The 27689-nt window shown below is 56.6% G+C and overlaps 1 protein-coding gene across 9 annotated transcripts in view; it reads left to right on the top strand.

The window, feature by feature from the left end:
* Positions 1–27689, top strand: part of LOC135262791 (unconventional myosin-XVIIIa-like) — a 137190-nt gene that overhangs the window by 43612 nt on the left and 65889 nt on the right. For 3 of the 9 annotated variants that reach the window (XM_064350041.1, XM_064350047.1, XM_064350045.1), the window contains 8 exons: positions 15017–15104; positions 15513–15619; positions 16314–16490; positions 17698–17908; positions 21839–21981; positions 22676–22776; positions 23674–23737; positions 24488–24632. In XM_064350041.1, the coding sequence (XP_064206111.1) occupies positions 15017–15104; positions 15513–15619; positions 16314–16490; positions 17698–17908; positions 21839–21981; positions 22676–22776; positions 23674–23737; positions 24488–24632 (1036 nt within the window). Of the gene's footprint in view, positions 1–1324; positions 1441–2832; positions 2874–5795; positions 6828–8028; positions 8095–8294; positions 8358–9421; positions 9458–11150; positions 11217–15016; positions 15105–15512; positions 15620–16313; positions 16491–17697; positions 17909–21838; positions 21982–22675; positions 22777–23673; positions 23738–24487; positions 24633–27689 lie in introns of those variants that run through there. The other 6 variants (XM_064350043.1, XM_064350044.1, XM_064350038.1 and 3 more) reach the window with 5 other exon arrangements.

The following is a 27689-nucleotide window of genomic DNA, read 5'->3' on the forward strand; positions in this document are numbered from 1 at the left end:
GTCTGAGTGAATGTACTGCTGAGAGTCATGGTTCTATATTTGGGAATTGACAGATTCAAGGGTTTGTTGAGGTGTTTCGCTTTTATTGGTCACTTGTGCTGCGCTTCTTATGATGTCACCAGCATCATACTCATCACCATGTGGTGTTTTTATGTTGGCTTCTGTAAATGTGTATGTTTGTCTGCCTCCGCTTATGCTTATGCTTGCTTGTGTTTGTGTGCGTGTGTGTGTTTGCTTGTCTGTGTCTGTGTGTGTCTGTGTGTGTGTGTGTGTGTGTGTCGTGTGGTGTGTGTCTGTGTGTGTCGTTGTGTCTGTTGTGTGGGTGGTTGTGGTCGTGATCGTGCAGTTTGGTCGTGTTGAGAACAGGAGTGACACTCCGCCCAGCTCTCAGTCACACCCCTCTGTCCCTCAGAGCGGGAGAGCGGGCGGGGGGAGCAGTGCCCCCCCCCCTCAGAGCACGGGCCGGGGGAACGGGCCTGTCCGTCTGCGTCTGCATCGTCTGCGTCTGCGCCGCCACATGGGGAAAATGGAAAGCAGCTAAATTAGCCTGCCGGAGATTAGGCCGCTGGCACACACACACACACACACACACACACACACAGGCTAAGCATCACGCAATACCACACCACACCCCACACAAACCGGCTACCATGCGCACGGCACACACACCACACTCACACACACCCACAGGCTAGCCCCTCACACAGCCTCACAAGACTCATACCACACGGCTGCCATTTACGTGCACTGAACAAACACGTGCACTACGCCATGGCACACACTCAAGCTTTACCAGCTTCATTCTCTTTAGCTGCTCCATTCACCTTAGCTGCTGCATTCACCTTAGCTACTCCATTCTCTTTAGCTGCTCCATTCACCTTAGCTACTCCATTCACCTTAGCTACTCCATTCTCTTTAGCTGCTCCATTCTCTTCAGCTGCCTACGCTTCTTGCTCAGCTGAGCTAGGTTTACCTAGCTTATAAAACGCTAGGCTTTGAGCAGTAAACGGTGCATTTGGTTTTCAAAGAGAAAGTCATTTTAATTTGTGGGTAAATACATGAAGATAGAGACCTGTGTATAAGCATCGTATTTTGATTTGTATGATGGCAGGTCCTGCGTTGTGACCTCTCCTGCTTTCCACTTTTCTGTGTACCCCAGAGCTGCCCATTCCACCCGGTCTCCAGCCCGTAGCGTCGAGGCCAGCAGCCCCCGGGCCCACCGGCAGAGCCGTAGCCTGCCGTAGCTCTCATCCGTCAATTGTCTCATCCTCCTGTCCTCCCCCCCCCGCCCCGCCTCCATACCCCTCCGTTTCCCATCCCCCCCTCCCCTCCCCCTGCACCCCCCCCCCCCACCTCCATCTGCCCCCAGCTGCTCTTGACCGCAGAGCCACCATCATGGCGTTCTCCTCACGCTTTTCATTCTGGGAGCAAAAGGGAAGTGTTGTTCAATATTTATGCCGTTTCTTTTTGTTTTTTTAAAAAAAAACATTTTTGAAGTTAGACGTGTTTGTGTTTGTGCATGTGTTTCGTTCAGTGGCACTGGTCCCTCAGCCGGCTCCTTGGTGCTCTGGGGCTGGTGAGCCAGCCCACTTACCGAAAAATGGCTTTTCTTAAAAGTGCATGACAGCGGCATTCTTCAGCTCTGGGTTTATTGGGCCTGAGGTGGGAATTTGTCTGTTGAAATAACAAGCTGAGGCAGATCTTGGGGTGATAAACTAGTGTCAGTGTAATGACCTCATTCCAAGCGACTGTCACTTTTTGTGTGCAGACGGTGAATATTGAATCACTTGGACTCACTTGGCTTTCAAGACTGTATAAGTGTATGGTGAATGCTAATAATCTAACTCAATGCTGTGGAATGACATAACACTGTGTGTTCAGTGTGAGGGAGAGGAGGAGCATGAGAGAGAAATCAGGGTGGAAGCCACTCCTATTCACACATCCAACAGGGTGAAACCACACCCATTCACACATCAGTCAGGGTGAAACCACTCCCATTCACACATCTGTCAGGGTGGAACCACATCCATTCACACATCCGTCAGGGTGGGGCCACATCCATTCACACGTCCAACAGGGTGGAACCACTCACATTTACCCATCTCTCAAGGTGGAACCACACCCACTGCGATAGGTGTTCAGGCTGCATGGAAGAGCTTCAAGCCATGGCCTACTGCTGTGGTCAAAGCCTATGCAAACTTCACCATTGTGTTTGGACGAGATTCCATAACTCTGAAAGTGCTTGTTTTTCCCCGGTGGTCTGATCACAATGATGATGTTTGCAAATACTGCACCAGGACCACACATTCAACAAAGCTCTCTCATCCTCTCCTCCCCTTCATTTCCCTATCTTCACATGGGAACCATGGGAGAAATAAATCCCATCCCCACCATGAAGCTGTGTGCTGTGTGCAGGTTATCCATCTCCCTCCCACAGTTAGAAGCCCCCCCCCAGTGCTAGTGACATTTCTACTGGAGACCATTTTAAGCATTTTTCCCATCCCTCCCTGCTCTCTGCGTGGTGTCAGCAGGAAGTGTGCTGGATAAACCCTGCCGCTCATTTTAAAGCTGCGGACCCTGTTGGCGTTTCTGAACGGAAACTCCGTGGCTGGAGCTCTGCAGCGTTTAGAGTGCATGGCCAGGTCGCGGGCAGGGGGCAGCAGGGACAGACAGATGGCACGGGAGCTGTGGGAGAGGGTGCATGATGAGGACGGCTCTTCTTGCGCGGGCCCTTCTCTTGCATGAGTGGCGAGTCGGGCGCGGTCGGGGGGGGGTGGGGGTGTAGGGCGAACGGGGTTTTGACCTGAAACCCGTCTGGCTTCCGTTCCCTCCAGGTTAAAGACGAGACCAAGCCGGGCTCCAAAAGTTCCAACGTAAGTTGTCAGCCGCCCGCCCGCGCGCGTTGTGTGTTCGCACGCCGTCGTCAAAAGGCGACGCCAAGGGCCCGTCTTCCAGACGCGGGGATCACAGATTTCTCAGGGGGGCGTGGAATGTTGAGCAGTGTGGTCTGTCCAGGCCTTACCTCTAAGAGCACCGCCTGCATGGTTGAGTTCCTGTAGACATCAGTGGCTTTTTTTTTTTTGGAGGTTCTTCGGTCAGGAGGTGATCAGAAAAGAAAGGGACGGAGGACGTTGTGGAATTCTCACTGTCCTCACCGCTGTGCCGACAGTCTCTCTTCGTTCCTATCGTTTATTTGGCAGAGTACAACCAGCTCTTCTGCGTTATTTGCCTTAGTCTGGGTCGCTGGTGATCTCTTAACTGGCTGTATTCTGCCTAGTAAGCTACTGAGCAAATAGAGTGTGGAGTCTTCTTGTTGAGTTGCTAGCGGTTGGGTGCGCCGCCTCCCCCCTGCACTCTTACTGCCAGACCTGGACTTTGCAGGCTGAGTAACTGCAGACCCACAGATCTGCTTTGTCACCCTCTCGTATTGCTTTGCGAGGGGCCTGCAGAAGTCAACATAACAGCGTAATATAATGGCGAGAACAGGCCATTCAGCCCAACAGCGCTCGCCATTTTCCTGACTAAATTAGTGCTCTGATTACCTACAGACTAGATGGTATCTAACACTGTATCAAGCCTAGTCTTGAAAATCCTGAGTGTCTGCCTCCACGACCTGGCAGGCTGTTCCACACATTGACTACTCTCTGTGTGAAAGAGTTTCCAGCTCGGCAGATCTCTGTGGAAGGCGGTGTGGGGAGGACACTCGAAGGGCTCGGAGACGCAGAGAGAGAGAGAGAGAGAGAGGGAGAGAGAGAGAGAGAGAGAGAGAGAGAGAGAGAGAGAGAGGGAGAGAGGGAGAGAGAGAGAGAGAGCGAGAAGAGAGAGAGAGAGAGAGAGAGAGAGAGAGATGACTCGACACGCAGAGTAGACCCCCGAGGAGGAACAGCGAGGCCGACGGCGTCAAATTAGACCCAGAGTCGTCGCACGGGCAAAAAAAAAAATAGATTAACAGGCAAACAGAAGAGCAATCAGTCCAGGTTTCCGCCTCGACGCTCCTTTTGTGGGGCGGGTGTTACCCCAAAACCCAGGCGAGGCGTGCCTTAATCCGACGCCGTGTTCGACATTCTGCTACACAGGAAATGTCCAATTACTTCCTCTCGCCGTTTGATTGGGCCGAATCTCTGTCACTCGTCTCTGTTTAACCGGGGCCGGATCTTGGGGGCGAGACTCCAAAGAGGGATGGAACCGCCCCAGCCCCTCAGCGGGCATGGTGACCTTTAAAAATGCGCCGTTTGCGTTCGGCTTGATATTTAAAGCTGAAGGTTTTGGCTGAAGGCCGTGCTTCGGTGGCCACTGCTGCGCCCGTTAAAAACACCTGAACGCCTCCCTCTGCGCGGGACGGGGGGTCAGCCTCTTTCTGGCCCGGCCGTCGCTGAGTCATGTTTCTTAATGAGGAGGTAGTGCTGGGGAAATTACTCGCCCCCGCCTCCCCCCGAGTGATGTGTAGTCTCAGAGAGCAGCTGGTAAGGCTGGAGACCCCACAGCGCTGGGATGGTGGGGGGTGGGTGGTGGGTAATGGGTTTGGGGGGGGGTGGGGTGGGGGGTGGATGCTGTGTCCTTAATGCTTAGCCTAGCCAGGCGGCACACAGCCTGCTCGACAGCGCTGTGGGTGGAGGGGGCAGCGGGGGGGAGGGACGTCAGCAGGCAACTTGCTGGCACCAAAACACCTGCCCCAGCTAGTACCCTCATAGGGGGTATCCTCTTTGGGACCCTGCCTGCCCCACACATCACTGTACAGCAGGGTGTGCGCAGTATTCTAGCTCGCACTCCGCTTATGGGATTTTGGCTGAGTGAATGCGTAGCACTGCGGAGAGGAGGGGGGTCTGTAGAGGCCTGCAGTATCTGCAGTGTGTCACTGTGCCGTGTTAGCGTCAGAGGGGTCACTGCAGCACTGCTGCTAATATGAGCAGGGTGATTTCACTCACTGCGTCGGGAAACGCTCGCGTCACAGCACTGAGCGAGCCGGCTTTTAATATCTGCTCATTCCCTGCCGCGTGCCGCGGCGCTGCTCGCGCTAGGCTGTTTATGGCTTAATTAACGCGCAGCCAGGTCTCTCTCAGAACACGGTTTCCTGTGGCACGGCTGCCTGTGCTCAGTTTCTGTGTTCAGTCGCTGCTGCGCTGAGCTCTGAGAACCGGAGTAGTCTCTTATTGGTCGCGTGCGTACGTACGGTCAGGGATGCGCAGTTGTTTATGGCCTGGAGGTGATTGAACACACACACACACACACACACACACACACAACCCCGACCGTGCGCTCGGAGGGTACACACACACACACCCCCACCCCCCCCACCCCCCCCCCCCGTCGTCAGAAATCTGTGATCTCTCCGCTACGCGCCCTGGCGTTCTCGCCCGCGGCAGAACGGTTCTCCCGCGCGGGGGTTCTGCGGAGTGTGCCCCTCTCGCCCGGAACGTTCCGCCTGCGCTGGGCGTTTAGCCGCCGCCGCCGCCGTGGCTAGCCGCTAGGCGCAGTGCGTGTTGTTTAACGGCGCGTGGCGACGAGCGGTAGCAGGCGAAACGGAGCCTCTCTGATTGCTCCTGCAGAAGATAACGCGCTGTCATTATCTTTATGGTTTCTGGACCGGAGATCCGGAGAGCAGCGTGATGTACGCTTTCCCCCGTCAGCACTGCTCTCGTATTCCTCTCCGCTCCTGTGGTTATTCTAGTGGTAGCTGGTTTATCCCCCCCCCCCCATGATTCTTGCTGCTCTGCGTCTCAAACTTTTTTTTTTTTGTCCCACGTGTGCCCCTCTCCCCTCCCTCGGACCCTTCGCCCACCCCCGCGCCACGCCAGTCTGACAGCGACGGCGGCATGAGCAGCCCGTCTCAGTCTGTCCGGAGTCTTGGTCCGGACGCCCCCCGCTCCGACAGCCCGAAGGCGGCTCCCGGGACGCGTAGGGAGCGCGTGCAGAGCCCGTCCCCGCCCAGGGCGAGGGCGTCCCTCAAGAGCCCGGAACCCGCCAGGCAGCCGGCGGGCAGAGGGGGCGAGAGCAACGGCGCGCTCAACGGCGCGGAGAGGGCGGCGGCGGCGGCGCCCGCGGGCGAGGACCAGGGCCTGAGTCGCAAGAAGGTGGTGAAGGTGGTGCGGCGGGTGGCCCGCAGGCTGATGCCCGGGGAGGAGGAGCCCGCTCCGCCCGCCCTGCCCGTCTCCGTGCCCAAGGCGCCCCGGGCTCCGGCGCTCTCCTTCAAGCACGACGCCGTCAGGAGGGAGGAGAAGGACGACATCTCCGCCGGCCTGGCCAGCCTGATGGGCCGCGGGAGGACCAAGGAGCACCGGGCGCGCCTCCGCGGCCCCGACCGCAAGCCCGAGCCCCCCGAGCGGAGGGGCCAGGAGGAGGAGGAGGAGGAGAAGGAGGCGGACGGGGAGAAGAGGGAAAAGGAGGAGGACCAGAGGGAGGTGGAGCTGAAGCTGGAGGAGGAAGCCAAGGAAGCTCCAGCTTCCTCTTCTGGGAAGGAGGACACGTCCCCGGTCTCGCCGCCTTCGCCCAAATTAGATCCCCTCTCCCCTCCCCCCGGATTCATCCCCGCCCCCAGGCCCTCGCTTTTATCCCCCCCGGTTGGATTTATCCCAGCTTTCAAGCCGTCCCCTCTGTCGCCCCCTGCTGGATTTATACCTGCTCCGAAACCATCACCTCTATCGCCCCCTGTTGGATTCATACCTGCTCCAAAATCATCACCTCTGTCGCCCCCTGCTGGATTCATCCCCCCGCCTAAGCAGTCTCCTTTGTCGCCGCCCCCCGGATTCATCCCTGCTCCCAAATCCAACCCCCTGTCGCCGCCCCCTGGATTCATCCCAGCCCCCAAATTTTCCGTGAGAAAGCCTGAGGTACAGAGCGCCTGCCCTCCGAATGCATGGTGTGGTTTCCATGGCGCCGTGGCGGCGAGAGTAACAGCGCTGAGCCGAGCACCTGAATGAGCGTTGCATGCTGGGTATCAGTACTAACCTGGTTGCCTCGCTGCTGTTGTACTTCCCTGCCGTGCCGTGCTGGTGTAGTGCCTGCGTTGTGCTGGTGGCAGCCTCATGCCACCTTCACCTCGATTGAATCACGCTAAAAACCGGAGTCCTAACCTCACTTAGTCAAGGAATGATTTTATCTGGTGTCTCAAACTCACCTCTGTGGCAGTGCCTTTGTGTTTTCATGCCTTGTCTGACTTGTCATTTGAAGCCCATTAAGCCCAGCCTGTCTTCCTGTGGTCGGAGGCTGCAGCGTTTACGGCCGTGAGGTCACTTCCTGTTCGCTGAGGCATCGAATCTCTTCGGTCCTGTCTGAAGACAGTTTTCTCGGTCTCTGAGAATCCGTTCCCCCCCGTCTGCTAGTCTTTTTCCCCCAAATTGGCTCTGTGTCGCTCCCCCTGATGGGTTTCACATGGGAGTGCGGTGTCATCTTTTTGCTGTGAAGCTTTGCTTGTTCAGCTGGAGCTGTGTTGGAATGTTCTGGAAGCCTGCTGGACGCCTGGTGCATTCTGGTCCCGGGAGGCTGCTGCAGCCCGTTCCTAATGAGGCTGCTGCGTCTCACAGAGGGCTTAAAAGCGGGATATGTCACCCGGGCAACATGGCCCTGCAGGAAATTGTATTAAACTCGACAGATGACAGGAACAACAAATGAATGTCATATTTTTCTTTTCTGCAACTTGGGGGAACTGTGGCCTGTTGTGTAGCTTGTCTTCCTGTGTCTCTCCAGCAGAAAGTGGACTGTGTGCTTTGCCCGTTTGAGCTCACTTTAACCCTGAGTGTCATGTTAACTGTATTTTTTTGGGCGGGGGGGAGGGGGGGCGTGTAGCAGTTTCAAGTGTCAACTAACGTAGAGCAGCAGAGCATGGTGTGACAGTGTGTACAGTACCTTGTGCCTCTGACCGACAGTAATCTGTGTGTGTGTGTGGGTGCGTGTGTGTGTGCGTGCGCTTGTTTTTGCGGGTACATCTGCGTTCACGTGTGTGTATTTGTGTGGGTGTGTTTGTATCTGTATGGGTGTATTTTTGTGTGGGTGTGTTTGTATGTGTGTGTGTGTGTGCGTTTGTGCATTTAGGTGAAGGGAGCGTCGCGTGTTTCCTCTGTTCCGGCCGAGAAGCCCTCTCCTGGGAGCGCCCAGCAGGTGTGTGTGTGTGTGTGTGTGTGTGTGTGTGTGTGTGCAGCATGCTGGCGGGAGGGTGGATCACAGAGCAGCAGAGCAGCAGAGCAGCAGAGCAGCCTGCTCCTCACGCCCGTCATAAACAGACAGTAATGCAGCCGCGGGGCTGAGCTGCTCCTTCCTTGTGGCGACTCGCACGTCTCACACGGTGATCTGACCTGTAGGTGGCGCCGCTGTCCCACACAGAGGAGGCTCAGAGGCGGCTGGAGAGGATCTTCGGCGTGCCCGTAAAAATCCCCTAAGTCCCGACCCGTGCCTGTTTTCTCCCTCGCTCCATCTCTGCCTCCGTCACCATCTCCCCCCCCCCCCCTTTAATTTCCATCCGTAAATTATTAATAGCACTCACTCGTCTGGGGGGGGCGGGTGTCCCGGTCGGCCGGCCCTGCCGTTGTGTGTGCAGGCATTTGGGACAGGTGCGTTTGCGTCCCCCTGGGCCGTCCCGGCTGCGGTCACCCAAAACCGGTGTGCCTGGGTCCTGTGTGGCTTAGCTCAGGCCTCTCTCTGGACCGCAAGCCTAATTATCCTGAGGCTGGACTGCGAGGCTCACTTCTCCGAGGGAGGGGGGGAGGGCTGCGTGAGGGGGGGGGAGCGCTGAGCGCTCTATTATTAGATGTGAGCACGTTATAATAAGCAGTGATTAATTCCGTAACCCGACACATTCGTTGCCTGCGTTGGTTGGAATGTGGGGGACGGTTGCCGTGGAGACCGCGCTCCTCGTGCGTGCGTGCAGGCGGCGTGGTCGGGGACAATGCCGCCATGTGACCTCTGCTCTCGTTAACCCCTTCCTCCCCTGCCTGTCTCTTCACATAAACTCCCCCATGCCCTGCTGACGTTCGCTGGGGTGGAGAATTCATCCTCCTTTACCAGAAACTCATTAACATCACCATCTCTTGTTTTTTTTCTCCATCTTTCTCTTTCTCTTTTCTTTTCCAACTAAATGGGGAGCGTGCGCTGGGCTTTTTAAAGGGTTTCGCTGTGCTGCAGATCTGAAGAAATCCATTTCATAAGGAACAGTGTAATGTCAGTGTAATTAATGGCTTTAAATTTCCAGTGTAATTGCTAATGGAAATTGCTAATGTGATTGTCTGACCAGGTCTCAGTTCATTCAGCACCAGCTGGCCCTCTCCTAGTTTACCTTGGGCAAGGCACGCTGTCCATCTCATAACTGTTGTGGTGCGTCCTTCACCTCCCTTTCACTCACCCCGTTTTCCCATCTCTCCCTCTGTTTCTTTCTGTTCTTTCTCGCTCTGGGTCTCACGCCGTTCCCCCCTCGTTGCCGTTGCGTGGCTAGCTGGAGCCGGAGGCCAGCGCCACAGCCTCCGCACAGGTACCGTACTCCTCCCCGGAGGCCCCTCCCCCTCCTCCTCAGCCGGCCCCGCCCCCGCCGGGCCCCGCCCACAGCCTGGGAGGAGTGTGCGCTCGTGTGTCGTGCTGGAGCGTAAGCCTGCTGTCCTAGACTAACCCCCCCCTCCCCTGTACCTGCTTGCAGCCGCCATCCAACCGTCCGCCATGTCCCCTTGCAATGCTCCTCTCCGAACCAGTTAGCGTGGGCTACGCGGAAAACAGACAGAGGGAAGGACGTGCTTTTTAAATGCAACTCCTTTATGACCTGGAATTATAGTCGCATGCTAACTATTTGACTAACACTTTTAAAAAAGTCTGTGTAAAAAAAAAAAATTAAAAAAAACCCGAATGTTTAGGCTCCTCCCCCAGTAATGTGGTTCGGTGGTTCTTTTCCCTGCCCGCTGGGTCTCAGTGGCTGGAGACGCCTCCGGCTCTCTGTCTTGAAGGCTCATTGAAAGCGCATGTGTGATGGTGTGATGATGTGTTGATGGTGTGTTGCATGAGAGCGGCCCGTGCGTTCCCTGTCAGTGTGTGGGTCTTGTGTCGTTAGGGGCTTGCGAGTGATTGGGTGTGTGGGAAGGTAGGTTAGTGATTTCGGAGTGTCCGTTCCCGCCCCTTTCTTCATTGCCTGGTATTGACTCCCAGCTCTGTGTTAACCACCCCCCCAACCCCACCCCAACCACCACCCCACCCCCCCACCAGCCATGTGCCCCCGCTGTCTCAAACAGGATTTTACCAGTTTGAATAAGACGTGCTGCTTAATTATCAAACTTTCCCCCCCCCATTGGTTAGACTTCAGGGAGAACCATCTCCTGCACTTACGCTACAGTCTCTCTCCACAGCAGCGGGTCCTGATGCCTTTACTGTCAGAGCTTTGGCACGTGCCGGCGTGACCTGTGTGTGTTCTCTCTGTCTTCCTGTTCACAGCCACCCCGTGGATGTCAGTGAGCGGTTACTGTCGTTGCCTGTGTGTGCCTGTCCCTGCCTCCTTGCCCTTTTAGAGCACATCTGACATTAATGTGACAGACTCAGTCTGTGTTCCCCTGGCCAGGAGGCTGTAAACTCCCCGACTACTTCTCAAGCAGCATTAAGGCACCTGTAACCAGGCAACTGTCTTAAAAGCAAGCGCATTTTGGGACTCACGTTAGCATTGGCTTCATCAGTTAGTGCAAGTGCATGGTTATTTTGCACATAATGGGAAATTCTAAATTGCTGCAAATTATCGCTACCATTAGCCATTATAGTTATCTCACTCCCAGATGAGCCTACATTTAAGTTATTTCACCAGCTAACACGCTAGCTGGCGAGAAGTGAATGAGCTAAATACACAATACACACATTAACATGACGACATTACGACATGGACTAAAGGTTCATTTAACCTAATTAGCTGATTAACTACCGATCAAATTGACCATTTTTAAAAGACGATTTATTTCCGTATTACCGTGTGTAATAAGTCCACATTTGTTTCCCATCTTATACACAACGAGAACAGAAAATAAAAAAACAGGGGACTTTGTTTTGAACACGAGCTGAGGGGCCTGAGTCAGAACCTGCGAAGAGCTGCTGTTGTGTGCCTATCGGAGCGTTTGTTGTGTATGTTGTGAGTTCAGGGATCATTTTTAACTCTGTTTCCTCCGCCTCCCCCCCCCCCCCTGCCTGCCGTCCCGCAGGGGCAGGTGGATGAGGACCCCGTGGCTCTTCTGCAGGCTGCCCACGCGGCCTCCGCCCAACTCAAGGTCTGGGCCAATGCCGTGCCTGCGTGCTGACCCCCCCGACCCCTGACCCCCCTCTCCCCCCCATCCCCCCCTCCCCCGCCCACTCGCCCTCGAATGTGCGGCCTGCCTGTCGATTTGCTGTGACCCCCCCCATCCCAGAATCCCCACGCGGCCACCCTGTAGAATACTGAGAGGACTGAGGAAAAGCGCCTGAAACGCGCTCCATCGCAAACAGGAAGTAGCCAGCACACAGTTGAGCTTCCTTCCTGTTTCTCCTCCAGTGGTGTCAGGGGCACGCTCCTCTCCCGTGGAGTGCAGGTGTGCTAAATCTAGATAAATCTAACCTCTGTGATTTTTTAAAATACCAAACTGTACGCCATTTTGGCTCTGTCAGCAGTCCTCAGTATTCTACACTGTCTGGTGTACTCCCGGTGTTTGTGCTTGCGTTGAAACCACGGAGTGGAATTTGGTGCCGTGCCACCTCTTTTTTTGTTATTTTTTGTTTCTGTAGTTTTCCACTTTTTTTTGTTTTACCTTCATAAAGAAGCGAATGATGACTTGTGTGGGGGTGTGGGGGAATTGATCCATCCGGTTGTTGTGACACATGACATTTGAATGCCTTTTGAGTGCTTTTTTTTTTCTTCTTTGTTTGCGGTTTTGTGGTCTGCCAGCATTGTGCTGTTTGGGTCATTTGCGTTGCTGTGGAGTGGTATGATGCTGCTGTCCCGATGTTGGTGTTCTTTAGCGGATTTTAACGTGCTTTATTCAGGACACCCCCCCACCCCACCCCGTGCCTGAGCCTGTGATGTGGAACAGCGGCTCTCGCTGCTTCCTAATCACTGAACTCTCTCTCCCCCAGTACAGCATGCCCAGTACAGCAGCAGTGTGTTCACAAGGGGCTCCAGTCTGCAGCACAGAGCTCCTCATTTCAGCCTGAGTTTTAATCCAGTGAGCGCTCTCAACTGCTGGATCCTCATCCCGCCGCTGCCCTCCTCATCGCCCATGCCCCTCCTCGTCCCGCTCCTGCTCGCCCTCCTCATCCGCGCCCTCGCCCCTCCTCATCCGCCCGTCGCCCTCCTCATCCCGCCCGCTCGCCCCTCCTCGTCCGCCGCTCGCCCTCCTCGTCCCCGCCTGCCGCCTCTCTCATCCCGCCCGCTCGCCCCTCCTCATCCCGCCTTCGCCCCTCCTCATCCGCTTCCGCTTTCGCCCCTCCTCATCCGCCGCTCGCCCCTCCCGTCCCGCCCGCTCGCCCTCCTCGCCCTGCCGCTCGCCCCTCCTCATCGCCACGCTGCCCTCCTCATCCCGCCCGCTCGCCCCTCCTCATCCGCCGCTCGCCCCTCCTCATCCGCCCCGCTCGCCCTCCTCATCCCGCCCTGCTCGCCCTCCTCATCCCGCCGCTGCCCCTCCTCGTCCCGCCCGCTCGCCCTCCTCGTCCGCCCCTCGCCCCTCTCCATCTCCGCCGCTCGCCCCTCCTCATCTCCGCCCGCTCGCCCCTCCTCATCCCGCCTGCTCGCCCCCTCATCCCGCCCACCAGCTCGCCCCTCCTCGTCCCGCCCCGCCCCTCCTCATCCCCGCTCGCCCTCCTCATCCCGCCCGCTCGCCCCTCCTCGTCCCGCCCGCTCGCCCCTCCTCGTCCCGCCGCTTCGCCCCTCCTCATCCCGCCGCTCGCCCCTCCTCATCCCGCCCGCTCGCCCCTCCTCATCCGCCCGCTCGCCCTCCTCATCCCGCCGCTCGCCCCTCCTCATCCGCCCGCTTCGCCCCTCTCTCGTCCCGCCGCTCGCCCCTCCCTCGCCCGCCCGCTCGCCCCTCCTCATCCCGCGGCCGCTCCCTCCTCATCCCGCCCGCTCGCCCCTCCTCATCCGCCGCTCGCCCCTCCTCATCCCGCTCGCCAGCCTCCTCATCCCTGCCCGCTTCGCCCCTCCTCATCCCGCCCTCGCCCCTCCTCATCCGCCCGCTCGCCCTTCTCGCTTGCCCCTCTCGTCCCGCCCTTCGCCCCTCCTCATCCCGCCCTCGCCTCTCATCGCCCTCGCCTCCTCGTCCCGCCCTTTCGCCCCTCTCGTCCCGCCGCTCGCCCCTCCTCGTCCCGCCCGCTCGCCCCTCCTCATCCCGCCCGCTGCCCCTCCTCATCTCCGCCCGCTCCCCTCCTCATCCCGCCCGCTTTCCCCTCCTCATCCGCCCCTGCGCCTCCTCGTCCCGCCCGCTCGCCCCTCTCTCATCCCGCCGCTCGCCCCTCCTCATCCGCCCGCTCGCCCCTCCTCATCCCGCCACGCCCCCCTCGTCCCGCCCCGCTCGCCCCCCTCATCCGCCGCTCGCCCCTCCTCATCCCGCCCGCTCGCCCCTCCTCATCCCGCCCGCTCGCCCCTCCTCATCCCGCCCGCTCGCCCCTCCTCATCCCGCCCGCTCGCCCCCCTCGTCCGCCCGCCTCCGCCCCCCTCCCCGCCCCGCTTCGCCCCTCCTCGTCCGCCGCTCGCCCCTCCTATCTCCCGCCCGTCGCCTCTCTCGTCGCCTGCCGCCCTCCTCGTCCCGCCCTGCTGCCTCCTCGTCCCCCGCTCGCCCCTCCCTGTCCCGCCCGCTCGCCCCTCCTCGTCCGCTCCGCTGGCCCTCCTGCTCCCGCCCTTTATCCCGCCTCCTCATCCCGCCCGCTCGCCCTCCTCATCCCGCCCCTCGCGCCCCTCTCATCCCGCTCCTCTACCCGCCGTCGCCTCCTCGTCCCCGCCGCTGCCCTCCCATCCCGCCCGCTCGCCCTCCTCATCCCGCCCGCTCGCCCCTCCTCATCCCGCCGCTCGCCCTCTCGTCCCGCCCGCTCGCCCTCCTCATCCCGCTCGCCCCTGCCTCGTCCCGCCTCCTCGCCCTCCTCGTCCCGTCCTCGCCCTCCTCGTCCCGCCCGCTCGCCCCTCCTCGTCCCGTCCGCTCGCCCCTCCTCGTCCCGTCCGCTCGCCCCTCCTCGTCCCGCCCGCTCGCCCCTCCTCGTCCCGCCCTCGCTTCTCTCTGTCCCCGCTTCAGCCTCTCCTCGTCCCCGCTCCGCTCGCCCTCCTGTCCGTCGCCGCGCCCCTCCTCGTCCCGCCCGCTTGCCCCTACTTGTCCCGTCCGTCTCAAGGACGCGGTGGCGCACGGGCCGGCCGGCTTTAGTCCCCTTTAGTCGGGAACGCGTTGGCGTCTTTGGTTCCCCCCCGCCGCCGCCCCGCTTCCACCTTTCATCGGGGAGTAATTAAAAAAAAAAAAAAAAAAGGGAAGACGGAGGGAAAGCCACCCTGGAGGAGAGCTCTTTGTTCTTCAGAGCGCCCCCCTGCGCTGGCGAACACAAAGCGCTGCCCGCTGTGCCCACTGTGCCCGCCGTGCCCGTCTCGCCCGGGCTCCCCACGCGGGCCCCGGCCCCCGTCTGCCGCCACGCGGGGGCGGCGTAAGCGCCATTTCAGGACGAGCGGCGGGATCTCTCCGAGGGGCCCGGGCTCCGTCGCCATGGCGCCCTTTGAAGCCCATAATGAGGCCGCGCCGGATGGGGGCAGAGCTACAGTATTCGCTTTCTGATCTCTTCGTGAGCGAACGCCCCTCCAGCCGCCGAACTGTCAGGCCCGTCTCTCTCTTTACCTCGACAAATCAAAGAGAGAGAGCAAGGCATGCTGGGAAGCCTGTCGCAGCGATGGAGCGAGTCTCTCAGCGCGCGGGACCGACGAGAGCCGCTCTACCTCGACAAATCAGAGAGAGAGAGCAAGGCATGCTGGGATGCCGGTCGCAGCGAGCGAGCGCAGAGCTGCAGGACGCCTGTGCTGTCTGTACTGGCCGAGGACGCTGGTCTGACCCCTGTCCCCTTTCTCCCGCAGGTGAAGACGGAGGAGCAGATCGCGGCCGAGCAGGCGTGGTACGGCACGGAGAAAGTGTGGCTGGTCCACAAGGAGGGCTTCTCCCTGGGTCAGTACGGACACGCCCCGTCCAATCGCGTGCGTCGGTCAGGTCACGTGACTCCACCAGCGTCCAATCAAACACGATCAACAGCACGTAGTTATTGTCTTTGCTGTCTTTGCACTTGTGGGGAAATGAGTCCTCCCTTTGTCTCCCTTTGAGCTGTCCAGATGTTCTGCGTCTGAATCCAGGCAGAGGAAACGTAGGCTGTGCACAAAGCCCACACTAATCTCACATTACACAGCGAGCGTGTAAAACGGTTAACACTTGCACCCTAATCACTCTGAATAAGCGCGTCTGCTAACTGGCATAAATGTAAATATAAATGCAGTCAGTACTGCAGCGCAAACTACTGATAGACTCAGAAAGCTGACGGGTTCTGAAACGCGAGCTTCCTTGTTTCCTTGTCTCCCGTAGCGACGCTGATCAAGACGGAGGCGGGCAGCCTGCCGGAGGGGAAGGTGAAGATTCGGCTGGAGCACGACGGGACGCTGCTGGACGTGGACGAGGAGGACGTGGAGAAGGTACCGCCCCCGTCTGACCGGGGAGGGGGGGGAGGGCCCACGTTCGGTCCTCCTCCTTTAGCCCCTCGCTCGCCCTGCTGTCCGTCATCCCTGAGCCCTGGGGGCGGGGGGGGGGGGGGTGCGGGGTGAAGTGGGTGTCATGGAGACGGGGGGGCGGTCCCTGGAGCGGTGTGAGGGTAGCGCAGGGGGGAGGGGCCTAATGACATAACGACAGGCTCTGGGTAGCGGCCGCGCTTCTGACGGATGTAGAGAAGAACCCGTCTGGTCAGAGGCCCGGGCCGCGGTGCCGGGCGATCGAACCTTAATCCGCCGCCGGCAGGAGGCTCGGAGTCATCGGTCAAGCCGCCGCGCCGGCTACTGCTAACAGCGCTGCAGCCGCGGCAACCTGATAAGAGACGTCTGCTGCAGAATGACACCAGCACCTTCTAGAGGCCCTATCGCCGTGGCAACCAGCGACTACTGCAATTCGGCTGACCGTATTTTACAGTGAGAGCAGCGATAGCGTCAAAACTTTGAACCGCTTTGGCTGACTGAATATCACCAGCCTAAAGGAGCTGATGACCCTGTATTGCCATTCGCCCCAAGTCTGAATGTTGCAGGTTTGCGCTGGTTTTATTTTGGGGCCTCTTCCTCACAGGCCTCCTCATGCCTGTTCTTCCCGACCTTTGACCTCTCTCTCCCCCCCCCCGGACAGGCGAACCCGCCGTCGTACGACCGCGTGGAGGACCTGGCGTCCCTGCTCTACCTGAACGAGTCCAGCGCCATCCACACCCTGCGGCAGCGCTACGGGGGCAACCTCATCCACACGCAGGCGGGGCTCAACATGGTCATCATCAACCCCCTCAGCGCGCCCTCCATGTACTCCGAAAAGGTGCGGGCTCCCCCCCCCCCCCCCTTTCCCCCCTCCTGGCCCCCCCTGCTGTGCCGACATCCCAGAATCCCCCAGTCATCGAACCCGCGTCGGTCAGAAGCAGCGGGCGCGAGTGGTTAACCTGCAGTGCAACCACACGTGTAATAGGACACGGCTTTTACCGCGTTTATCCGTCATTACGTGTGTTTGTGCTTCAGAGCTGCGGTTAGGTCAGGAAACAGATCGGGCCGTAAATGGGTTCCCCGGGCGACACGGCGATCCGTGCGTCTTCATTACGGGGACTCAGCGCTCTCTGTCGCCGGCGTCTGGTCGAGGGGAGGCCCATTTGCCGTGACCTACTTCTCAGAGGTGGAGAGCGCGGCAGGGAGCGCAGTGGTGTTCTGTGAGTGACGCTTCGAGTGGCGGCGTCGGGCGCGACGGCGGCCATTACGGCTCTGTTTCCTATGAGCTGGGCTGACCCGGGAGGCCGCCTGCGCCTCTGTGACGGGCTGGGCTGAGCTGAGCCAGCGCGGAGATGAAGAAGTACAGCCGCACGTCCAGGAGGTGCTGGGCAGGGCGTCGGAGATGAGGGGAATACACAGGAAAGCCGAAGCAGCGGTGTTAGGGCGTGTGTTTTTGGGGCGGTGAGATTTAAGAGCGCTGTGGTTGAGCAGAACAGGGCCAGTGGACGCACGCTAATGACTGTGCTTTTCCCTCCCCTTTCTGCCCCGGCTGACCACACCCTACGAACCCGGGGCACTTATTACCCGTCAGTTACGAAGTTAGAAGATAAAAAAAAAAATATTATTCATGAAATGATTTGTCAGTGAAGAGAGATGTAGCGGGCGGCACTGTATCTCTCTCTTGCTCTCTTTTCCCTTTTCCTCGGTGTCCTGGCTAAAATCCCAGATCTGGCTCTCGCAAAAAACTTGCCACCTAATCATCCCCTGATTTAATTGGCTAAACAATGTTCTCTCCCTCCAGTGGAGCTGCTCAGTGGCCAACAATAAGAGGACTGTGGTTGTACTGGGCAGCTCCCAGGTGTGAATGTGTATGAGTGTGAAGCAGGGCGTTCCTGCAAAAGAGCATCCGTGCTCAGCGAATCTACCCTGGGTAAACGAAGGTTAAATAAGAAATAAATAAATAAAATTAATTTATCCCCTCTCACGTTTTTTTCCTTTCCTGGTGTCTGTCTCTCTCTCTCTCCCATTGGGCGCGCGCGGGTCAGGTGATGCACATGTTTAAGGGCTGCCGGAGGGAGGACTCGGCGCCGCACGTCTACGGCGTGGCGCAGGCGGCGTACCGCAGCCTGCTCACCACGCGCCAGGACCAGTCCGTGGTGCTGCTGGGCCGCAGCGGCAGCGGCAAGACCTCCAACGCCCAGCACCTGGTGCAGTACCTGCTGTCCATCGCCGGCAGCTCCGGGAAGATCTTCTCCGGTGAGCGCGGGGAGGGGGCGGGGCGGGCAGGCAGGGGGGATGGAGGTGGGTGTCTAGCAGGAGAGGGCGGACGGTGGGTGGAGAGGTCAGTGGGAGGGGGCAGCGGGGGGGAGGGGGAGCAGGGAGGGGCGGGGGGGGGGCAACGGGGGGGCAAGAGGGGGTTGGGAGGGGGGCTATCCTGGAGAGGGCGGGCAGGGGGGGAGCTCAGAGGGGAAGGTGCGGGTGGGGGGAGTACAACGGGGAGGGTGCGGGCGGGGGGAGCACAGCGGGGTGGAGGAGTGTAGCACGGTGGGGGTGGGGCGGAGTTGTAGGAAGCAGCAGCGCATCCTAGAGAAACGAGGAACGTACCACACGTCCTGCCCCATGCTAGCTCTGCGTTACCCATAGACGGAACCGCCCCCCTTCTGACCCCCCCTACTTTCAGTCCTTTTTGCGGGGGTGTTTGCTGAGAAGCACATTTAAAAAATAGGCGTCTGGTATTTATGCTAATGGAATGAAATTTCATGCCGATCCAAGCAAACGGGCGTATAAGGGGGAGTTTAATTACCTGAGAGTGTCAAAATAAGCCAATGCGGTGCTGGGCGACAAAACTGCTGAAACGTGTCAGACATTCTCTCCTCTTCGATATTTTGAGCAGGCTTAGGCTAAGACCCCAATGGCCCTTTGACTGAAAAAGGTGAGGGGGGAACAAGACCCCTTTGAAGTCATTTGCCTACGGAAAGTATCAAGGCCCAAATATCTCTGTTCTCCCCAAAGCTGTTGATAGAAATGTGATGACGTTTTCGGGGGGGCTTGCGTCCGTTTACGGGTGAGACTGCACGCGTCACCGGCGACGGCCATCTTGTTTTCCACTGGGGTAGAGAGTTAGTTGACCTTGCAGTTCACACGTGTGGGTTTTGCTACCACTTTTTTGCCTTGTTTTCAAACTTTTTGTTTTTGGGTGAACGGACAGGGAACGACACAGGCACGCATTTTTTCCGAAAACAGTGACACCGCGTCCGTATGCAGGTACCCTGGCGCCAGTGTGGTGCTGTCGAGAGATTCGTCCTCCCCCCCCCCGTTTACCCCGCGGTGAACGGGCGAAGACGTAGCCGACGCCCTCGTTGAGGGGGGGCCCCTGCAGAGTGCCCCCCCCCCCGTATGCGGGGCTGCCCCCCATCAATCCCGCCGCACCGCGGGCAGCAGACGGAGAGGGGGCGGGGGGCGGATCGATGTCGGCGTGCGGGTGCGGGGGGGGGTGGGGGGAGTGGGGGGGTGATGGATGGAGACGAGGCTCTTGGGTAATTAGGCCTGGCTTATCAGAGCGCCGCGGTGCCCATTAGCCTCGGCTCAATAACCAGGCCCGCGGCGTCCATCATCCAGCCCTCAGGACCAGCACCTTATCTGAGTGACAGGGGGTTGAGTGGTGATGTCACTTCCTGTGGCACTGCAGGGGGGTCACGTAGCAACAGCAGCTGTCTGAAGTGGTCTTTTTTTTTAGCGCACCTGAGAGGGGGGAAAACTGCAGTTTGTTTGATTGGTTTTCTGCTATCTGATTGGTTCCCGCTAGTTTCAGCCAGCCTTAAGTTGTAAATCGATCGGTGAGTTGGCATGAATCACTGCCTCTAATTGGAGCTGCTGCATCTACACCAGATCAGGGCTGCTGCTGAGAAGCGGGAACCGACTGCTGGTTTATTAGCCGAGCACTTCTGAGGGCTGGGGAGATGTGTGGACTCAGGGTGCTGTAGAGTGCCTGATGAGGCTCAGGGTGCTGTAGAGTGTCTGATGAGGCTCAGGGTGCTGTAGAGTGCCTGATGAGGCTCAGGGTGCTGTAGAGTGCCTGATGAGGCTCAGGGTGCTGTAGAGTGTCTGATGAGGCTCAGGGTGCTGTAGAGTGTCTGATGAGGCTCAGGTGTGCTGTAGAGTGTCTGATGAGGCTCAGGGTGCTGTAGAGTGTCTGATGAGGCTCAGGTGTGCTGTAGAGTAGGTCGTGATGAGGCTCAGGGTGCAGTAGAGTGTCTGATGAGGTCAGGGTGCTGTAGGTGTCTGATGAGGCTCAGGGTGCAGTAGAGTGCTGATGAGGCTCAGGGTGCAGTAGAGTGTCTGATGAGGCTCAGGGTGCGTAGAGTGTCTGATGAGGCTCAGGGTGCAGTAGAGTGTCTGATGAGGCTCAGGGTGCGTAGAGTGTCTGATGAGGCTCAGGGTGCGTAGAGTGTCTGATGAGGTCAGGTGTGCTGTAGAGTGTCTGATGAGGCTCAGGTGCTGTAGGTGTCTGATGAGACTCAGGTGCGTAGAGTGCTGATGAGGTCAGGTGTTAGAGGCTGTAGCTAGGTGCGTAGAGTGCCTGATGAGGCTCAGGGTGCTGTAGAGTGTCTGATGAGGCTCAGGGTGCTGTAGAGTGTCTGATGAGGCTCAGGGTGCAGTAGAGTGCCTGACGCTGAGGTTCAGGGTGCAGTAGAGTGTCTGATGAGGCTCAGGGTGCAGTAGGGTGTCTGATGAGGCTCAGGGTGCTGTAGAGTGTCTGATGAGGCTCAGGGTGCTGTAGAGTGTCTGATGAGACTCAGGGTGCTGTAGAGTGTCTGATGAGGCTCAGGGTGCAGTAGAGTGTCTGATGAGGCTCAGGGTGCAGTAGAGTGTCTGATGAGGCTCAGGGTGCTGTAGATGCCTGATGAGGCTCAGGGTGCTGTAGAGTGTCTGATGAGGCTCAGGGTGCAGTAGGGTGTCTGATGAGGCTCAGGTGTGCTGTAGAGTGTCTGATGAGGCTCAGGGTGCAGTAGAGTGTCTGATGAGGCTCAGGGTGCAGTAGGGTGTCTGATGAGGCTCAGGGTGCAGTAGGGTGTCTGATGAGGCTCAGGTGTGCTGTAGAGTGTCTGATGAGGCTCAGGGTGCAGTAGAGTGTCTGATGAGGCTCAGGGTGCAGTAGAGTGTCTGATGAGGCTCAGGGTGCAGTAGAGTGCCTGAGCTGAGGTTCAGGGTGCAGTAGAGTGTCTGATGAGGCTCAGGGTGCAGTAGGGTGTCTGAGTGGAGGCTCAGGGTGCGTAGAGTGTCTGATGAGGCTCAGGGTGCTGTAGCAGTGTCTGATGAGACTCAGGGTGCTGTAGAGTGTCTGATGAGGCTCAGGGGCAGTAGAGTGTCTGATGAGGCTCAGGGTGCAGTAGAGTGTCTGATGAGGCTCAGGTGCTGTAGATGCCTGATGAGCTCAGGTGCGTAGAGTGTCTGATGAGGCTCAGGGGCAGTAGGTGTCTGATGAGCTCAGTGTGCTGTAGAGTGTCTGATGAGGCTCAGGTGCAGTAAGTGTCTGATGAGCTCAGGTGCAGTAGGGGTCTGATGAGGCTCAGGGTGCAGTAGGGTGTCTGATGAGGCTCAGGTGTGCTGTAGAGTGTCTGATGAGGCTCAGGGTGCAGTAGAGTGTCTGATGAGGCTCAGGGTGCAGTAGAGTGCCTGATGCTGAGGTTCAGGTTGCTGTAGAGAGAGGCTCAGGTGTGCTGTAGAGTGTCTGATGAGGCTCAGGTGTGCTGTAGAGTGTCTGATGAGGCTCGGGTGTGCTGTAGAGTGTCTGATGAGGCTCAGGTGTGCTGTAGAGTGTCTGATGAGGCTCAGGTGTGCTGTAGCGTGTCTGATGAGGCTCAGGGTGCAGTAGAGTGTCTGATGAGGCTCAGGGTGCAGTAGAGTGTCTGATGAGGCTCAGGGTGCAGTAGGGTGCCTGATGCTGAGGCTCAGGGTGCAGTAGATGCCTGATGCTGAGGTTCAGGGTGCTGTAGAGAGAGGCTCAGGGTGGTGTAGAGTGTCTGATGAGGCTCAGGGTGCAGTAGAGTGTCTGATGAGGCTCAGGGTGCAGTAGAGTGTCTGATGAGGTTCAGGGTGCAGTAGGGTGCCTGACGCTGAGGCTCAGGGTGCAGTAGGGTGTAGCTCAGGCTGGCTGTGGGGTGACCGCCTGCTCTCTGTCTCCAGTGGAGAAGTGGCAGGCCGTCTACACCATCCTGGAGGCCTTCGGGAACAGCGCCACCCCCATGAACGGGAACGCCAGCCGCTTCTCCCAGATCGTCTCGCTGGACTTTGACCAGGCCGGCCAGGTGGCGTCTGCCTCCATTCAGGTACACGACCGAACATGCGCGTGCACACGTACAAGCACGCACTCACATGCACGCACTCACACATGCACACACACACACTCATGCACAGTCACATACACCTGCAGTATAAACATATACACACAGGCATGCGTGTAAAAATAGACATGTATGCACATGGAGACGCACAGAGAGTACAGTATTGCACGTTAAAAAAAAAAACTACGAATTTGTAGCAGTCTAGTCTAAAGTTTAGGGAACTGGGCTCAAGGATGGTGGGTTTGAATCCTAGCCGGGGAACTGCCCTTGTATCTTTGAGCTGTATAAAGTTTGCTGTAGCAAAATGTACAGTTAATTTCCAAACTGTACACGTACGCTCAAACACACAGATATATTCAAACAAACACACGTGGGCACACACACACACACACACAGTTATACACACAGAACATCACATTGTATGGACAAATGTGCTAAGAACATCATGGCAGTGAATTTAGCATGTTCTGTACTGTCTGTGAACCTAATGTACTCAGCCCTTTAGCATGCTCGAAACCTTTTAGCACACGCAGTACCAATAACACCACCAATAATTGGTGGTGTTATTAGCTTTTGCGAGCGCTGAAAGGTTTTACGCGCGCTACGAAGGCCTTAGCGAATCGGGCCGGGTAAATGCTAGCGGCTAACGCGCCTAGCGCGTTCCCTCCGTTTGCTGCAGACGATGCTGCTGGAGAAGCTGAGGGTGACCAGGAGGCCGGAGGGGGAGGCCACCTTCAACGTCTTCTACTACATGATGGCGGGAGCAGACAGCTCTCTCAGGTAGGGACCCGACCGTCCAGCTCCACGACCAAATAAGACCCGTTTGCCTGTCCATGTACGTAAAGCACGTGTGTGTAAACACAGCCGCGTGGACCGCCCATGGAAGGCTGTTAAAGGTTAAATGGGAGGAGGTGGAGGGAACGTTCCGGACTCTCCTCGTCTCACGTGGGTGTCCGTGTCGTTCTCGTCATGTTCCAGTGTCTGTGCTCTGGTACGTCGGTGGTAACGGCTGGATAGAAAATGGCTGCTTCCTCATTCTGAGTTAGAGTTAACTTTATTAGTCATGTTTTGAAAAAAAACATGAAATTTGTCTTCTTGGTGCACAGGCAGGGAAAAAGACGGAAACAACATCGTACAACATCATACATCAGCAACAACATCATATATAACATAGTCATATCACTGACGTGTAGAACATACGTGACGTGTAGACAGGGAAAAAGACGGAAACAACATCATACAACATCATACATCAGCAACAACATCATATATAACGTATTCATATCGCTGACGTGTAGAACATAAAATAAAATATAAAATGCTTAAAATATTATACTACTGCTGCCCGGAAACACTGAGATCTCATCTTTAAAAGTGTTTGCTGCTGAGTTTGCTGCTTAGGAAGCCTTTCGGCTGGAGGCTGTAGGCCGGAGACGCTACAGCACGTCGTTGTGGGGGAGGAATGTTGAGGGATGTTGCGCTCACAGCCCTGTACATCCGGCTCGTTAAAGCCGTTCTGCGATCAGCCAATCGGGCGATCGTTCTCTCCCGCGATCTTTAGTGCGCCGAAGGCCCTGGGACCCAAGGCCCTAAGACGCGTGGCTCTCTCATAGTTACTGTTGTCATGGCTACATGTTTCTTTTTTTTTTTCTGTCTTTTTTTTCCGGTCCCCTGCAGGACGGAGCTGCACTTCAACCACTTTGCGGAGAACAGCGCGTTCGGAATCGTGCCTGCGTCTAAGGTAGCTCCGCGGGGTCGCGCGGCTCAGGCTCGCCGCCTTGCCTTTTTATGATAATGTCGACATTTAGAGCTCGGCTAAGAGCAACAGACTCCCCCGCCTCTCCCCTAACCCCCCCCACCCCCCCCCCCTCCAAAATTATGCATTTTTCAGAGCTTTGTATGTGCACATGGCTTAAAGGGTGAATACATCATTATACCCGTGTGGGAAATGTGACTTGTTTGAGAGTCAGAATGCAATTGTTCTATTATTCTGAGAAATGAGGGTTAATTGCGTATGGTTAATATGTAGCAAGTGTAGCGTATGGTGGGTTGTTTATGTGTGTATGTGGGGGGGGGGGGGGGGGAGTGTATGAATATTTGTAACTTTCACTTTTGCGGTTACACTTTTTTATATCCTGAGGCAGGGATTGATCATATAGTCATATAGAGAATGATGTGATGTGTATAGGTACACACAGGCGTATAGGTGTGTGGGTAGTGCTATATTTACGCAGTGATATGCACTACAGTGCACTGTATCCGTGACTGGTGAGGTGTTCACCAGGACCAGATAGCAGGCAGTGTCACAGAGACGCTTACTGGAGTTCCCCAGACAGCAGCGTCTTCGTTTACGTCAGCCGGCCGTCACTCCTGCCCCGATCTCGGCTGGAAACGACGCGTGTGAGAATGTGGGTGTGTCGCGCGCGGTCCCCCTCGCCCCTGTCACTCAGAAGCCCAAACGCCCTCTCTCCCCTCCCCCCCTGCGTCGCAGCCTGAAGACAAGCAGAGGGCGTCGCAGCAGTTCACCAAGCTGCAGGCGGCCATGAAGGTGCTGGGAATCACGGGAGAGGAGCAGAGGGCCTTCTGGCTCATCCTGGGGGCCATTTACCACTTAGGGGCCGCAGGGGCCACCAAAGGTAAGACCCCCCCACCCCCCCCCCCCCCAGGAGGCCAACCCCGAGTCTGGTCTCTGCTGTTGTATGAGGCAGACTCCTCTCGTCAGGGAGTCCTGTCTGAATATTCATGTGCTAGTTGGGCACTTTTGCATGTTTACGCAGATAACCTAGCATAGACTGCATGGTTTTTTAGCTTCGGCTTTTTGAAGAACAAAAAAGACTCCTAAGATGTACACGCGCTCAGACGCTCATTAAAAAAAAAAGCAAAGAGAGACAGGAACAATGTTTGCTAACTGCGCACAAAAAAAGAACCTTAAATTTGGAAAGCTGTTTAATTTTGGGGAGCGTGGCTGCGGAGCCGAATGCTGTTGGCTCGGTTGAGCCCCTTGTAATGAAAATGGCTGTCTGTGAAGCTGGAATGTTTGTTCACCCTCTGATATTGCCTCCCTCCGCAGTTTCAGTCGTAGATGGATTTGGTAATGAACGTTTTAATCACTCAGCTCTTGACTACTCAATCTCCCGAGTCTCTCTGTGTGCCTGCCTGTCCTCCCACACTGCGTGTGGACCCCTGTGACTGTTCTCTGGTCCTGCCACACACGCAAAGATGAATACACAAACTCACACACGCACACGCGCAGACAAATACACAAGCTCTCACACACCACAGCAACCAAGTAACAACACAAGACATACACAAGCACACACGCACAGACAAATACACAAGCTCACACACACACAGACACACGTGCACGCACACAAGCACAGACAAATATACAAGCACTCACACGCGCATGCAGACGCACGCGCAGACACACGCACACATACACACACACACGCTCAGGCACACACAGACACACACGCACACACATACACAAGCACGGACAAATACACAATCTCACACAGACACACGCACAGACAAATACACAAGCACACAGATGGAAACACTCATACACGCGCACAAACACGGACACACAAACAGACACACACGCAGACACAAACAAGCACACTCACAAGCACTGATACGCACAGATATGATACATGCCCACAAATACGCAAACACATACCTGCATGCACTTACTGTGCGTGCCCACGCATACGTGCGGATACACACACACGCCCCACACGTCTGCTTGTCCCTGTCACACGACACACTGGGCGGACCTCTCTCACAGTTCACCTCACCTTTCACCCTCTGTTGAATATTCTGCAATCAAGGAAGCGAGAGATTTGCTCAAAGCGCCAAGAAATCAAGTCCACTGTATTCTCCAAACAAACAAATTTGTGCAAAGCCGTCCCAAGTGATTGTAATCGGGTTCGCGCGCACTCTCTGCTGGTTTTTTAGCAGTCTGTGCAGGGGTAAAAAACGCTTTGATGATTTCATCCTCTCTGCTAACCGAATCAGCGTTCGCCTGGTTTGCGCACACCGGCGTGCGTTTGACTCCTGAGCGCTCGCGATAATTAAAGCCCGAGCCCGGGAACATGCTTCTCAGTCGAGCCGGAACCGAATTGTGCGTGGTGAAAATTTCATTTCAAAAAAAGGTGTGCTTTAACCTGAACCGTGGCTGCAGTTTTTTGTAGAGCGTTTAAATGTTTGTTAGTTTTGTAGTTAATCAACAGAAAGATTTCACGGTTAATTACCGGTGTGTTTAAAGACAGCAGCCGGCGAAGCTCTCGTGTTGTAAAACGGGAGGTTCCTGAGCAAGAAGAGCAGCGTGGGTAGAGACGCACCAGCAGGGGGCAGTGTTGACATTTCTGTCATTGTAGTAGATTAATAAAAGACGGGAGAAGTTGCAGGGAAATTATGATTGTTCATTGCCGAAGGTTCAGCGGTCTGTTCGGCTCCAGGTGAACAGACCTAACTGATGTGAAATTAGAAAGGAAGTTATTTGGGGGGGAAGTGCTCAGTCCGCACTGAGCATCGCACTGTCAGCGCAGAACTCGGTGTGAAGTTAAGGGAATCGAAGATGACGCTAACGCGTTCGCACACACCTCGCATCCGTCCCGGCCTCTGGGAAGCATGGTCCTCCGGCTTCTGTCTGACCGTGCTCTATGTGTGTGTGTGTGTGTGTGTGTGTGTGTGTGTGCGTGGCACGGTGATGACTCGCTACTTTCTGCTCTCTTTCTGGCCCGTGGGGGGTGGGGTGGGGGGGGGGATAATTGACAGAAATGTCAAGAGTAGTGCTGTGTCTCTGTTCTAACTACTTCTTTTTCCTCGCATGTTGCATGCTGTTCCATTGCAATGCAGAGGCGGACGAAGGTAAAAAAAAAGAAAAAAACTGGGAAAAAAGACCCTTTGTGATGTTTTTTTTATTGCTTTCTTAATGCCATTATCACTACTCCCAGACATATTGTCATTTGCATTTTAATTGTTTTTTTTTTGTTTTTTTTGTTAGTGTTGATGGTTTTTGCGCTGTCTTCACTTTCATCACCTTCAGAAACAGGTTTTTTTCTTTCTCCCCCCCCCATCTCCCCCCCTGATGTCTTCATAACGCGCTGCCTGCCGCACAGAGCCCGCGGAGGCCGGCCGTGACGCCCGCCTGGCTGTCTGACGGCTCCCGCGCCATTCGCTTTAATATCTCCGCCGTTCTCCCGCCCCCCCCCCCACCGAACAGGAAAACTTGTTAATGTTGAAGCGCTTTTCATCACCGCCTCTGTCGGCTAGAACGTTCCCAGGTTTTTTTTTCTGTTTTTTTTTTTTTAAATTTAAACCAAACTTCAGGCTCCTTTTCGAACAAAAGGGGGATGCGGAAGACGCAGTTTTTGTTTTGGCGCTTTGTAAGCGAGAGCGGGAGCCGGCCGCGAAAAAAAGATTCCGAATATTTCGGAACTTGCCTTCGAGGCGGGCGTACGCTAAAGCAGCACAGACGACGGCCTTTCGTGTCGCCCTTCGTACCGAACGTGTTTTTTTTTTTGTCGTCGCGTCCCCGTCGTGTCTTGCGATACAGGAAGTACTTCTCTATTAATGGCCCTTAAGCTGGATGTAGTGTTGCGTTGGAAAACAAATTTGGCTCTTTTGTGCTAACTGAATGACGTGAAACGACATGTTTGCAGAGAAAAAAAACTCGCTATTTACTTCGG

This window comes from Anguilla rostrata, chromosome 9 (genome assembly GCF_018555375.3).
Source record: "Anguilla rostrata isolate EN2019 chromosome 9, ASM1855537v3, whole genome shotgun sequence".
Classification (NCBI taxonomy): Eukaryota; Metazoa; Chordata; class Actinopteri; order Anguilliformes; family Anguillidae; genus Anguilla; species Anguilla rostrata.